This window comes from Dermacentor albipictus, chromosome 10 (genome assembly GCF_038994185.2).
Source record: "Dermacentor albipictus isolate Rhodes 1998 colony chromosome 10, USDA_Dalb.pri_finalv2, whole genome shotgun sequence".
NCBI lineage: Eukaryota > Metazoa > Arthropoda > Arachnida > Ixodida > Ixodidae > Dermacentor > Dermacentor albipictus.
In genome coordinates, this window is record NC_091830.1 from 73,034,329 (window position 1) to 73,049,154 (window position 14,826).

At 50.1% G+C, this 14,826-nt stretch overlaps 1 protein-coding gene across 3 annotated transcripts in view; it reads left to right on the top strand.

Moving 5' to 3' along the window:
* LOC135898171 (uncharacterized) overlaps positions 1-14,826 on the top strand; it is a 143,081-nt gene that overhangs the window by 40,018 nt on the left and 88,237 nt on the right. For all 3 annotated transcript variants that reach the window (XM_065426974.1, XM_065426984.1, XM_065426993.1), the window contains one exon: positions 14,332-14,421. In XM_065426974.1, the coding sequence (XP_065283046.1) occupies positions 14,332-14,421 (90 nt within the window). The remainder of the gene's footprint in view (positions 1-14,331; positions 14,422-14,826) is intronic.

The window sequence follows — 14,826 nt, forward strand, 5'->3', positions numbered from 1 at the left end:
CACGAGGGTTGGACCCTCCAGCGTTTAACCGTGCGTGGCTTAGCCGTGTCCGGGGAAAAGGGGATCCCGGGGGTTGAGCCGATGCTGGGTGTTCGGACCTTTAAGGCCCCCCGGCGGAGGCAACACACCCCTTTGGCCTCGGCTTCACGTAGACGGCACCCCCGGACTGACCCACCCGGGGGAAATCGGTAGTTGCCTTTTCCTGTCTCTCTCTCCCTCCAGCCTTCGTCTTTCTCTCACTTTTTCATCTTTCCTGTCTTCTCCTAGCTTCCGTTTGCTTCCAATATTTCCAGGCAGCAAGGGTTAACCTTGTGTGAATAACCAACCTAGGTTATCTCATATTTGGTTATAGTAATAACGTACAGCTGGCGTTTGCAGGACCTGTTTTTACAGTCCCTATAACGTCCCCTTGTTGGGCTCCATGGTGGGTGGCTGGCGTTATTGCCGAAAACTAAGTTCCCCTATGCCAAATTCCTTCCCACCCCTCCTTGATCGCCCACAGAAAAGAGGGCGCACCGAAGATGTTTTCAAGTTCTTTGGTCGTGAAAGACCCAAGTTCCCACGATTTCATGTTATTCACTCGGAAAAGTCAGACACACAAGTACGCACAATCTCCCCATTTCTAGTTTCAAAGTCCTTAACTGAGGCTCTTGGTCAAGGTTACAAGGCAACAAGGATGGCAAGTGGAGATCTCCTCTTGGAGCTCCAGAATCTGAAACAATTTGAGAAGTTATCCAGTCTCGTGTCATATGGGGACGTTCAAGTGACAGTGACTCCGCACCGCACTATGAACACGTCACGCGGCGTTGTCTCAGATGATGACCTGCTTCAGCTGACGGAGGCAGAGCTCCTAGAGGGCTTCGATGAGCAAAATGTGGTTAATGTGAAAAGAATAAAGATGAGGCGCGATGGTAAAGAAATTGCAACCAAACACCTAATTCTCACTTTCAATTCAAGTGTCCTGCCCGAATCGATCGAGGCCGGGTACATAAAGCTCCGTGTCAGGCCTTACGTGCCTAATCCACTCCGATGTTTCAAATGCCAGCGCTTCGGCCACAGCTCGCAGAGCTGCCGAGGCCGCCAAACTTGTGCTAAATGCAGTGCCAAAGAACACACCACTGAAACCTGTGAGAACGCTCTCCGCTGTGTAAACTGCCATGGGGAGCACGCCGCGTACTCGCGGTCGTGCCCATCCTGGAAGAAGGAAAAGGAAATTGTTACAATCAAAGTCAAGGAAAATATCACTTTCAAAGAGGCACGCAGGCGGGTTTCATACCTGCCCAAGAAAAGCTTTGCCGAAGTGGCTCGTCAGGGGGCAGCATCACAACGGCCTCCGGCGGCTGTCCGACCCACACGCAGTGAGTCGGCAGTTACGCCGTCTGCCCCTGCGGCGGATGCAGCTAGCGCTGCTCCGTCAACCGTGGAGAAGGGACCATCGATCCCGAAGGTGGGCGCAGCCAAGGCTGCCTCAACCTCCCAGGTCCCTTCCAGCGCTGGCAACGGCCGGCGCAGCCAAATCCCCCAGGGAGCCCCAACGACCTCCGGGCTGGTGGGCGCAGCGGTCTTGCCCTCCAAGGCCGGACTCTCCCTGATAACCTCTCGCTCGCAAGAGCACGTGTCCGGCGCCTCACAAGAGGCAATGGACACAACAACTATCCCCACGGCGCGCCAAGCGCCTAAGGAGCGGCGAGGCTCCCTCGAACGCTCCAGAAAGAGCAAAACTCCCGTTACAGGGCCTCGAAAGGGCTCTGTAATTGAATCACTGTAATTTCCATAATCACCACTTCTGTTTCTGTACACACAGCACCTATTACCTCCTAATATGGATACACAAATAATTCAATGGAACGTCAGAGGTCTTCTCAGAAACCTTGATGATTTGCATGAACTTATACAAAAACACAATCCAAAAGTGCTGTGTTTACAGGAAACACATTTAAAAAACAAACACACAAACTTTCTTCGACAGTATCTAATCCTTCGCAAAGATCGCGATGATGCCGTCGCATCATCGGGCGGTGTTGCCATAGTCACTCATAGAAGTATAGCGTGCCAACATTTACAGCTACAAACGCCCTTGAAGCAGTGGCGGTTCGAGCTGTCCTACTAAACAAACTCATCACCATTTGCTCGCTTTACATACCCCCGCATTACCAACTAAACAAACATGAATTTCAGTCCTTGATAGATCAATTGCCAGAACCCTATGTTGTTCTTGGCGATCTCAATGCGCACAGCAGCCTGTGGGGAGACTCTCGCATCGATGCGCGAGGTCGCCTCGTTGAACAGTTCCTTTTTTCATCCGGTGCGTGTCTGCTGAATAAGAAGACACCCACATATTATTCTCTCGCAAACAGAACATTTTCTTCAATTGACCTCAGCCTAGTTTCCCCTTGTATACTGTCTGAACTTGAATGGGAAGTCACCAAGGATCCTTACGGAAGCGACCACTTCCCCATACTGCTAAAAACACATAAAGAAAAAGAATCTCTACCACAGGCTCCTAGGTGGAAGATCGATACAGCCGACTGGGAGAAGTTCCGAAACTTAACTAATATCTCATGGAATTACATGTCTTGTTTAGGAATTGATGCTGCTGTGCAGTATCTCACAGCCTTCATTATAGACATGGCATCTAAATGCATATCAGAAGCACATGGCTTGGCATGTAAACGGCGGGTGCCGTGGTGGAACGAAGACTGCAGGATCGCTCGTAAGAAACAAAACAAAGCGTGGGGGTTGCTACGCGCTTCTCCCACTGCAGAGAATCTAGTCAACTTTAAGCAAGTAAAATCCCAAGGCAGGAGAACCCGCCGACTGGCCAGAAGAGAAAGCTGGCAGAAGTATTTATCGAGCATTAACTCGTTTACAGACGAGGCCAAAGTCTGGAACAGGGTAAATAGAATTAGAGGGCGACAAACGTATTCCCTCCCTCTGGTAAATACACAAGGCGATACACTGCAAGATCAAGCAGACTCACTTGCGGAACACTTTCAGAGCGTGTCAAGTTCAAACAATTATTCGCAATCTTTTCTCATATATAAAGAAATAGAAGAACGTAAGCCTTTAACAAGAAAAAGTCGAGATAATGAGCCTTACAACCGTCCTTTCAGTATTGCCGAATTGAGAGCTGCCTTGAGCGCATGCAAGAGCTCCGCACCAGGATCTGATAAGATCATGTACGAAATGCTGAAAAACCTGCACAATGACACGCAAGTGACACTACTTACGCTTTTCAACACTATCTGGGACGCAGGGTACCTTCCGACCGCATGGAAAGAAGCCATTGTTATCCCTGTTCTAAAACAAGGCAAAGATCCTTCATCAGTGGCAAGCTACCGCCTGATAGCCCTCACAAGTTGCATGTGTAAGGTATTTGAAAAAATGATAAATCGGCGTTTGATCCATTTCCTTGAAGAGAACAGAATGCTTGATCCCTATCAGTGTGGCTTCCGAGAAGGGCGCTCCACAACCGACCATCTTGTACGTATAGAAAGAAATATCCGGGACGCATTCATACATAAACAGTTCTTCCTCTCGATATTTCTCGATATGGAAAAGGCGTATGACACAACGTGGCGATACGGCATCTTGCGAGACTTATCCGAAATGGGCATTCATGATAATATGCTCAGCGTAATAAAAAGCTACTTGTCCAATCGTACCTTCCGGGTGAAAGTCGGCAATGTGCTGTCACGTCCTTTTACACAAGAAACTGGTGTACCCCAGGGAGGCGTGCTCAGTTGCACGCTTTTTATTGTTAAGATGACAACGCTTCGTGCTTCCTTACCCCCGGCCATTTTGTATTCCGTCTATGTGGATGACATTCAAATAGGCTTCAAATCCTGTAACCTCGCAGTATGCGAGAGACAGGTACAGCATGGTTTGAACAAGGTGTCAGGGTGGGCAGAGAAAAATGGTTTTAAAATCAATCCTCAAAAGAGTTCTTGTGTGCTGTTTACAAGAAAGAGAGGCCTGGTCACGGATCCTTGCTTGGAAATGTGTGGACATCAGATACCTGTAAACAAAGAGCACAAATTTCTAGGTGTTATACTCGACAATAAACTTACTTTCCTCCCACACATTAAACATCTTAAAGAAAAGTGTCTGAAAACAATGAATTTAATGAAACTTCTATCCCAGACTACATGGGGTATTGATAGGAAGTGTTTAATGAACCTATACAAGAGCCTAATTCAGTCTCGATTGGATTATGGAGCCGTTGTGTATAACTCTGCCGCCCCGAGCGCGCTAAAGATGCTAGACCCAGTTCACCATCTAGGAATCCGACTGGCCACTGGCGCATTCAGAACGAGTCCCATACAAAGTCTATATGTAGAGTCAAATGAATGGTCTCTCCACCTACAGAGATCATACATCAGCTTTACTTATTTCCTTAAAATACGCTCTAATCCTGAACATCCATGTTTTGATACCGTTACCGATATGACGTGCGCTACACTTTTCAGCAATCGTCCCTCCATAAGACAGCCTTTCTCGCTGCGTGTGAAGCAGCTTAGCGATCAAATGCATGTCCCACTCCTCGAGCTCCCCCTAATGCATCCAGCCAAGCTGCTACCTCCTTGGGAGTGGCAGCTCACACAATGCGACATATCTTTCATGCAAGTTACAAAACACGCTTCAGACATTGAAATCCAAATGCATTTCCGGGAACTCCAGCACAAACACTCCTGCACGGAGTTCTACACAGACGCATCGAAGTCACACGACGGGGTGTCCTATGCAGCCGTCGGTCCATCCTTCTCGGAATCCGCTGTACTGCATCCGGAAACTAGTATCTTCACGGCTGAGGCCTACGCAATATTGTCGACCGTGAAGCATATTAGGAAATCAAAACTCAAAAAATCAGTCATATATACTGACTCCCTAAGTGTTGTGAAGGCTTTGATATCGTTCTGTAGGCACAAAAATCCTGTCATAATCGAACTCTATTCCGTCTTATGCAAAGCATATGTATCTAAACAGCATGTGATTATATGCTGGGTGCCAGGTCATAGGGCCATCGAAGGTAATGTTCTGGCGGACCAGATGGCCACGTCAGTTGCATGGCTTTCTGCTAATCCCACCACTGCAGCTCCTGTCACAGATCTGAAGCCCTTTTTACGGAGGAAACTACGCAACCACTGGCAACGCCTGTGGGACGCGGAAACAAATAATAAGCTCCACGTGATAAAGCCACAGTTAGGATTCTGGCCTTCCGTAACAAAATCACGCCGAACAGATGTCCTATTCTGTCGTCTCAGAATAGGACACACATTTGGCACGCATAACTATTTACTCACTGAAAATGATCCTCCAAGTTGCGGTAGATGCGGGGAGAGGCTGACCGTCCTCCACGTCCTCCTGGAGTGTCGGGAAGCCGAATATGAAAGAAAGAAACATTTTCCCTTGGCATACCGGCAGCGCATCCCCCTTCATCCTGTTATGTTACTCGGCCCAGAACCTTTATTTGACACCAAGGCAGTCCTAAGTTTTCTGAAAGATGTTGTCTTGCATGTATTTAGCCCCACATGTTCATAGCGGGTCCTCTCCTCAGAGGATGCCGCTGCGATAGCTCTTTAGTATAGCACATGCCTCTAGGCCCTTGTGTTTCAAGGGCTCTGGCGAGGCAGCAGTGCTCCAAGTAATTTTACCATCTTATATATCTTTACTTTGCATCATTCTTCTACGATGGATCTTAATGTTCAGAGTATTGGTCATTTGTCATCGCCATTATTTTATAACAAGTTAGTTTTACGCTCTTTACAGCGAATATTTTTAGGCCACTTTACAGCCAAGTCACATCTTCCATAATACATTGTCAACATTACCACCTGTCATGGCGCTCTTTGGCCAAACCTGGCCCTTGCGCCACAAAAAACCACACATCATCATTCATCACTTTGTAAATGAATTTGTGTAATCTTCGACTTACATGGCTTCAAGGCTTAATAGGCTTATTCATTTCAGCAAAGTAATATGTGTTAGGTAATTTAATAAAAAATAATAAAATTGGCTTAGGGCTGGATTACCAGACAGAACCTAATGGAAGGAAGCCTCATACTGCAAGCATAGCGCTAGGGGTGCATGAACAAACGGCACCAGTGCAATCAGAAGCAATGATGCGTGTTCGCAGTGTTATTGCCTACTGCGTTTAGAAATTATAAGTATATTGCTTTGAAATTTAGACCAAAATAGAAAGATAATGCATAACAAATGACGCCACAAGAACGTCTAAAGCCACAGGCACGAATATCAGACAAATCTATGTACCAACCATCCCTCCGTGATGGCTGACCGATGTCAGCGCCGGACATCCCTCGAGTAATTATTGTAGAAAACTCTTTGCTGGGTGGGCCTTCGTATTTCTTGATGCCGCAGTATTTGCCTTCGTATACCGCTTGTCAGTCCTTGTAAGACCGTAATATGGGCAGCGGCTGGATGATCGTCGGCAGCACTTGACTACCCAAGGTGGCTCCCAGAAGTGCGGAAAAATACAGGGGATACTACATTGCAGGCTGTACTTTGCTGCTTTGCAACGGGCGTACATCACTGTCATTGTTGCCTTGGCAACAAGGATACCTTACGCGAACGTAATTGCCCAGGCTCAGAATGGCTCGTGGAGCACATATTCGCTATAGCGTGGTCCTCCTACAGGTTTGCAATGGTCGTGCTTGGGCTGTCGGGTTTCATGACTTAGTGTAAGCTTTGAGCGATCCTGTGCTTCTCACCTTAACATTCCAAGCTTCCAAATCTAAACTACTACAATATGCAGCGTTGGGACCCTTAAATACCATGCGCAATCTTAACCTCAATGTAATTCAATTTCACAAGGCTTGCTTTACTTACGCACTTGTTTTTGCGCTGCTAGCGTTAGTACAAAGAAATATCAATCTTAACCTGCCGAACCATTCACCGATCGAGAAAACGCCTGCATGAATAGTTTTTGCCACCAGTTACATTTTCTTGAACATGGCCATAATTCAAACTAGATGTGCCCATGAGTTACAGCGAAATACTTGAGTTCCTTCCGTTCTAAAATGAGCATGAAGCGGCATTATCACTCAGCCTGCATCGCCTTCCTACCTGAGGCCAACACGTTGAAAACTAGCTGTTTTGTATTATTGTGTATTGTGTAGTTTGTTAGCTTTATATGTATGCTATGCTATTTCTTATATTTTTGTAGTTTGTAACCACCACTCCTCTCTTTTATGCTTCGGGCCGAGAATAATTAAATTATGGGAAAAGCTAGAACTTATTTTCGAAGTTTAGTTTCTTGTACCCGTTTCACGCTTCTGTGGCTCAAAATCTAACACGCTACCGCAGTTCTGTCTTTTAGGAAACTTCTCCGGCTTTCTGGCACAAAATGTAAAAATGAACACCTGTTGCTGCTGAATGTTTTATTTCTAAAGGCTACTAATATATTTATTTGTATGTATCGACAAGGGTCGAAGAGTGGTCTAAGTAGATTTTCAGGGTATTTACACCACCTTCACTGGCATAGAAGATCGATGTGTTCGCCCTAAGCGCGACGTCGGCGAGGATCGTCGTCTTCTTTACTGTCCTCAGCTTCGTCTCTGGGTGTGCTCGGTAATATGATCCTAGGTGGTGAAGGCGCCGTGACGTTGCTCTCTAGATTGTCCGAGTTTTATCGGTTGGGGCAGCTGACGTCCACGACATCGGTGGAGCATCGACAATGGCGCAATATGAAGGCATGGTTTGACATGTGATGTTGGTCCCTTGGCGGAAGACACGGAATGAGCTACAGTAAGGCGAAATTACTTTTTCACAATGACCGACTCCCGTGACCATGTCCAAAGAAGGACCATATTACCGGGGTTGAAGTGGGCATCGTGGTGCTGGGCGATAGAGAGAGAAGCGTCCTTGCTTTTCCTGTGAAGCGCTAAGCCGCGGGGGGCAATCTGGCGCTACTATACAGCTCTGTAGATGGCAGCATCGGTGGAACATAGTCGACTCGGCGTACAATCAGGAGGGTAAGTGGCATGCGGTAGGGCGAGTTCGACAACACCCGTTGAGCAGTCAATAGCGACCGAATATGTGGGAGAAAATCAATGCCTAAGATGATTTCGTGCCGGCACTGCTCCAAGACATAAAAAAAAAACTGTAGTATGGCGTCCGGCTGCAGTGAAATTGGACACACCTCCCAGTTACAGCTGGAGTTCCCCTGTAGGCTACGCGGAATACAGCTAGCGCGAAGGGGCGAGGACTTTCTTTAGGCGCGTTCGGAGGTCAGAGTTCATAACCGATATATCTGCTCCTGCGTCAATCAGTGCTCTTACAGGTGTACCGTCCACGTCCAAGTTGACGAGGTTGTGATCGCCAGACAGTGTAAGCAGAGGAATTTGGGGTCGGTATGGCAGGCTCACCTATCAGAGCAGCGCCAATTAGCTTGCCAAGCCGCAGCGGGAGTAAGAAAGAGACGGAGAGCGACGGGGCAGAGACGAGCGGGAAAGACGTGTGCGTGGCGAACGGAAACGCTGTGATCGTGGCGGCAGATTTCTTGGAGAGGTTTCTTGTTCGATGTGTGTCGGCCGGCGGGTACTGTGAGGTGGGCGCTGAGGTATTTCGGAATCTACGCCAAGCCTGCGAGTTCCATGAACTGCGACAATGACGGGAAATACATCCAACGCGTCAACAGCAGAAGTCTCTGGGCTGGTCATCATGTATATATATATATATATATATATATATATATACGCAGTGAAGTAGACGCGCGTATGAAGCGGTTTATTGACGTTTCGGCCGGGGTCCGGCCTTCATCAGAATTCGGCCTTTGGTATATATATATATATATATATATATATATATATATATATTGTAGCGAAGAGAGACGGCTAGTGGGTTCAGCGCTACTGGCTCTAAACAGTAGTGGGTCGAGCGCTCCTGCTCAGCAACGGCTCTCGTGCATGGAAGCTCAGACTGCCCTGCCCGTCGACGTTGCGCTGCTCCGAGCTCTGCCTAATAAACACCTTTAGAATTGGTGGAGTGTGCGGGGTACCCTCAGACGATCATCCTGGAACTCCGGTCTCGTACCCTACCATCTACCATGCCCCAAGACCCCTCCCAGCAAACGCCTCCTCCTGCACCAACTGCGTGTCCCGGGGTGCCTCGTCATCGCGACCCTCCTATCTACACTGGGGCGGACGACACTGACGTGGACGAATGGCTCACGGCGTACGACAGGGTAGGCGACCATAACAAGTGGGACGAAGCGGCCAAACTGAGTCATGTTCTGTTCTACCTCGCTGGAGTTGCCAGCCTGTGGTATAACAACCATCAAGCAGAGTTCCAGACATGGTCGGAATTTAAGACTTCCCTCGCCGATGTATTTGGTCGCCCTGCTGTTCGCAAGCTACGTGCCGAGCAACGTTTGCGAGAACGAGCTCAACAGCCAGGCGAAACGTTCACCAGCTATATCGAAGATGTCCTGGACCTATGCAGGAAAGTCGATTCGACCATGGCGAAGTCTGATCGAATCCGAAACATACTGAAGGGCATAGAGGACGACGCCTTTAACATGTTCCTGGCCAAAAGTCCACGCTCTGTGGCTGAAATTGTCACACTGTGTCAGAGCTACGAAGAACTCCGCAGGCAGCGGTCACTGACCCGTCGATCTCTACCGCGTGACGAACACCTCGCTGGTTTGGCTGCCATGCCCAACCAGGCAGCGTTGCTCGCAGAAATGAAGTCGTTCGTCCGCGAGGAAGTTGCCCGGCAACTCTCGTTGATGGATTTTGCACCGCCGCAGTCGGTACACGCGCCTACGCCAAGTTTTGCGCCTCCACTTCGCCGTGTCATAGCGCAAGAACTGCACGAGGTCTTGCCTGAGCACCAACAGCGTGTTCCTGCGGCTCCGCCTCACAGCTACGCCGAAGTCATGGCCAGGCCCCAACAGATCCCGACAGCTGTGCCACTCAGCTACGCGGAAGTCGTCACCCAACCTCAACAACTCCCGCAGCGGGGACCTCTCACGTACGCCGAAGTCCTCGCTATGCCCCGACAACAGCCTGCTATGCAATCGATTCACCAGCCGCCACGTCCAACGCGTCCTTCCACATGGATGGGACCTGCCGCAACGACTCGGTGGCGTACAGCGGACAATCGACCGATATGTTTTGCGTGCGGCTACGCAGGCCACGTCGCACGCTACTGTAGTCGCGTGCAGTCGCCTAGCGCAACACCATATGGGCCAAGTTCAATGGTGGGTTCTCCGCGCCCTTATTACGACGACGAACCTCGGGCTGCGTCACCACCATTCCGCCGGTCCGCCAACATCCGCCGCTCAACTTCTCCACGCCAACGCTCCCCATCACCGATGCGGCCTCGGCCCGAAGCTCGGGATGAGGAAAACTAATCGTCGCAGTCCATGAGGCAAGGACTGCGACCCCATCGAAACGCGGAAGTCCTCAACGTAGCCCGACCAATGTGATAGACGTGTTAGTTGACGGTGTGCGCACATATGCCCTCGTGGATACCGGAGCCGCTGTATCAGTTATGGACGCAAAGCTTTGTCGCTTCCTTCGAAAGGTTACGACGCCCATTGCTGGACTCGCCCTCCGAACAGCAGGCGCACAGCGTATTCACCCGATTGCGGCGTGCACCGCTCGTGTTCTCATCGAGGACGTTGTATACGCCGTCGAATTTATTGTGATTTCCTCGTGCTCCCACGAAGTTATTCTGGGGTGGGACTTTCTCGCCCGCCACGATGCCGTCATTCGTTGCGCACGGGCCGAACTAGAACTGTCGCCGATCGCAGATATGACGCTTGCCGATAATGCCCCTTTTGCGAACAAACTACTCGTCAGGCACGACACAAACGTTCCTGCCAACTCGTCAGTGATTGTGTCAATGCAGTGCAGCAGCCTCTCTGACGCCATCGCACTACTTTCTCCGTCGGGCCACTTTTATACCCGAAAAGGTCTACTGCTGCCTTTTGCGACTGTGAACGTCAAACAGGGCTCCACAGCTATTTTTGTCTGTAACCCCTTCTCATACTCTGTGATGCTGCTTCAAGGCGAATGTCTTGGCCACGTGGAAGTGATTGACGCCGTACAAATTACGGACGTTCCCGAAGACACGTCATGCGCCAGTTACAACACGCTCGGTTCTCTCTCGACGTCGGACCCTTTGCCCACAGGTGTGTTCGATTCATCTATTGCCGATGGCCTCACCCCACCTCAGCGTTCGCAGCTTCTGCGCATCTTAGAAGAATTTCGTTCTTCTTTTGATGTCGGGCAACCTTCCCTTGGCCGGGCGTCTGCTGTCAAGCACCATATTGACACTGGCTCCCAACCGCCATTACGGCAACGACCATACCGCGTCTCTGCGACGGAACGTCGTGTGATTAATGAGCAAGTGGACGATATGCTTCGCCGCGAAGTGATCCGACCCTCGAACAGTCCATGGGCATCTCCTGTCGTCCTTGTTACGAAAAAAGACGGCTCGGTACGGTTCTGTGTAGACTATCGGCGCCTGAACAAGATCACTCGCAAAGATGTATACCCGCTGCCGCGAATCGATGACGCCATCGATAGCCTACACGGAGCAGAATTCTTTTCATCTCTAGATTTACGCTCCGGCTATTGGCAAGTACCCATGGCTGACGTCGATAGGCCGAAGACAGCCTTTGTCACACCCGACGGCTTATACGAATTTAACGTCATGCCGTTTGGACTTTGTAATGCGCCAGCAACCTTTGAACGCATGATGGACACAGTTCTCCGCGGTTTGAAGTGGCACACGTGCTTATGTTATCTTGACGACGTTGTTGTTTTTGCCTCTGACTTCACTACGCACCTTCAACGCCTACGGCGTGTTTTGACGTGCTTAGCAAACGCTGGCCTCCAACTGAACCTACAGAAGTGCCGATTTGCAGCGCGGCAGCTCACGATACTAGGTTACGTCGTCTCGAAGGATGGAATCCTCCCCGATCCAGACAAACTTCGTGCCGTAGCTGAATTTCCTAAACCGACGTCCGTCAAAGAACTGCGCAGTTTTGTAGGTTTGTGTTCCTACTTCACGCGCTTCATTCGCAATTTCGCCGCCGTCATATCGCCCCTGACGAAGCTCCTTGGCAGCAACGGACCTCTCCATTCGTGGTCGTCCGAGTGCGACGAGGCGTTCACTAAGCTCCGTCGTTTGCTGACGTCTCCTCCCATTTTGCGCCACTACGACCCAACGGCACCTATTGAGGTACACACAGATGCCAGCGGTGTTGGCCTCGGCGCTGTCCTAGCGCAGCGCAAAGACGGGTTTCCCGAATATGTTGTGGCATATGCAAGCCGTATGCTTACTAAAGCCGAGACCAATTACACCGTCACGGAAAAAGAATGCCTGGCGATCATCTGGGCGCTTACCAAGTTCCGGCCCTATTTGTATGGTCTACAATTTGATGTCGTCACGGACCACCATGCACTATGCTGGCTGTCGTCATTGAAGGATCCCTCCGGCCGTCTCGCCCGCTGGGCGCTTCGCTTACAGGATTACGATATCCGCGTACTGTACCTGAACGGACGCCAGCACGCTGATGCTGACGCCCTCTCACGTTCTCCCTTGCCAGTCGACAATCCCTGCTGCGCAATATCCCAGCTTGACGTTTCTTCCGTCGACATTGGGACCATCGCTTCTGAGCAGCGCAAGGACCCCTGGATTGCCTCCATCATAGACTGCCTTGCTGATCCGTCATCGCAGCCAACCACTCGTGCATTGCGCCGTCAAGCTCGCCATTTCGCCATTCGAGACGACCTGCTTCACCGACGCAATTACACCTCTGACGGCCGCCAGTGGCTATTAGTTGTACCTCGAAGCCTGCGTTCTGAAATCTGCGCATCGTTCCACTCTGATCCACAGTGTGCTCACTCGGGACTTTTCAAAACCTACCAGCGCCTCCGACGACGCTACTACTGGCGGGGAATGTACAACTACATTCAAAAGTTCGTTCGCTCATGCCCCGACTGCCAGCGCCGAAAATCTTCACCCCACCACTCGCCAGCTGGTCTGCAGCCTCTACCCTGCCCTATCCGGCCGTTCGGGCGCGTTGGCATCGATTTGTATGGGCCACTTCCCCTGACGTCGTCTGGTAACCGCTGGGCCATTGTGGCAGTAGATCACCTTACACGATACGCCGAAACCGCCGCTCTCCCAGCAGCTACAGCGCGCGATGTTGCATCATTCCTGCTACGCCGATTCATCCTGCGGCATGGTCCACCTCAAGAACTGCTCAGCGATCGCGGACGCGTCTTCCTCTCGGAAGTCGTTGAAGCGATTCTCAAAGAGTGCCACGTTGTTCATCGTACGACTACAGCGTACCACCCTCAAACGAATGGCCTCACAGAACGCTTCAACCGTACGCTCGGCGACATGCTTTCAATGTACGTTGCCTCCGATCACACGAACTGGGACGCCGTTCTGCCATTCGTCACCTACGCGTATAATACCGCTACGCAGAGCACCACTGGATTTTCACCCTATTTCTTGCTGTATGGTAGACACCCTTCGCACACCATTGACACCATTCTGCCGTACCGGCCGGATGCATCCGAGTGCGTGCCTATTTCTGTCACGGTCAGACATGCAGAAGAGTGCCGCGACCTCGCCCGGGCCTTTACTTCCGCTGATCAAGAGCGCCAGAGGAGCACTCGCGGTGACGCCACTGCCACGGTCACCTTCGATCCGGGAGCGCTCGCGTGGCTCTCAGTTCCTCTAACTGCCCCTGGCCTCTCATCAAAACTGGTCCCTAAGTATGACGGCCCTTATCGGGTTCTCGAACGCGCATCTCCTGTGAATTATGTCATCGAACCAGTTGAGCCATCTTCAGACATGCGCCGCCGTGGACGCGACATTGTCCATGTCGACCGTTTAAAGCCTTACTACGACCCGCTCATCGTGACGAGCTGTTAGGTAGCCGGACGGCTCCCTTCTCGCTCCCGGGGGGGTGATTGTAGCGAAGAGAGACGGCTAGTGGGTTCAGCGCTACTGGCTCTAAACAGTAGTGGGTCGAGCGCTCCTGCTCAGCAACGGCTCTCGTGCTTGGAAGCTCTGACTGCCCTGCCCGTCGACGTTGCGCTGCTCCGAGCTCTGCCTAATAAACACCTTTAGAATATATATATATATATATATATATATATATATATATATATATATATATATATATATAGTGAAAGTAAACCTAGCAGACCACTGACAACTACAGGGACAAAAGTTTCTCAAGCAGAAAATAATGCTTCACTTCGGTCTTACGCACCAACTCTACATAAGAGCATTGCACTAACGACCATGAATCACGCAGGTGCTCTTCTCTTTTTGTTGCAGAGTAACCGCAGCTGCCTAGAAAAAGTTCTACTTGTGACCAAAATACGGATCGGCATTGCGGGCATTTTTATGGGCTTTATCTTTTACGTGGTGAGTAACATTTTTTGACCTTACAATGCTTTACTAACGCACCAGCAGGACGAGTTGCGATGCGAGCATTAAGCAGGCGAAATCTTGACTCCTTATATAACACTTCGTGCCATAGTGATTCCCCATGGAATAACTGCATATAAGTGACTGATAAAATAGAGAAAATACCTCTTTCTTCAGAAAACTGATTTATTAGCACAAAATGTGGCTTTTTTCATCATCATCAGCCTGGCTACGCCCGCTGCAGGGCAAAGGCCCCTCCCATACTTCGCCAACTTCCCCGGTCAGGAACTTATTGTGGCCATGTTCTCCCTGCAAACTTCTTAATCTCATCCACCCACCTAACTTTCTTCCGCCCTCTGCTACGCTTGCCTTCCCTTGGAATCCAGTCTGTAACCATTAATG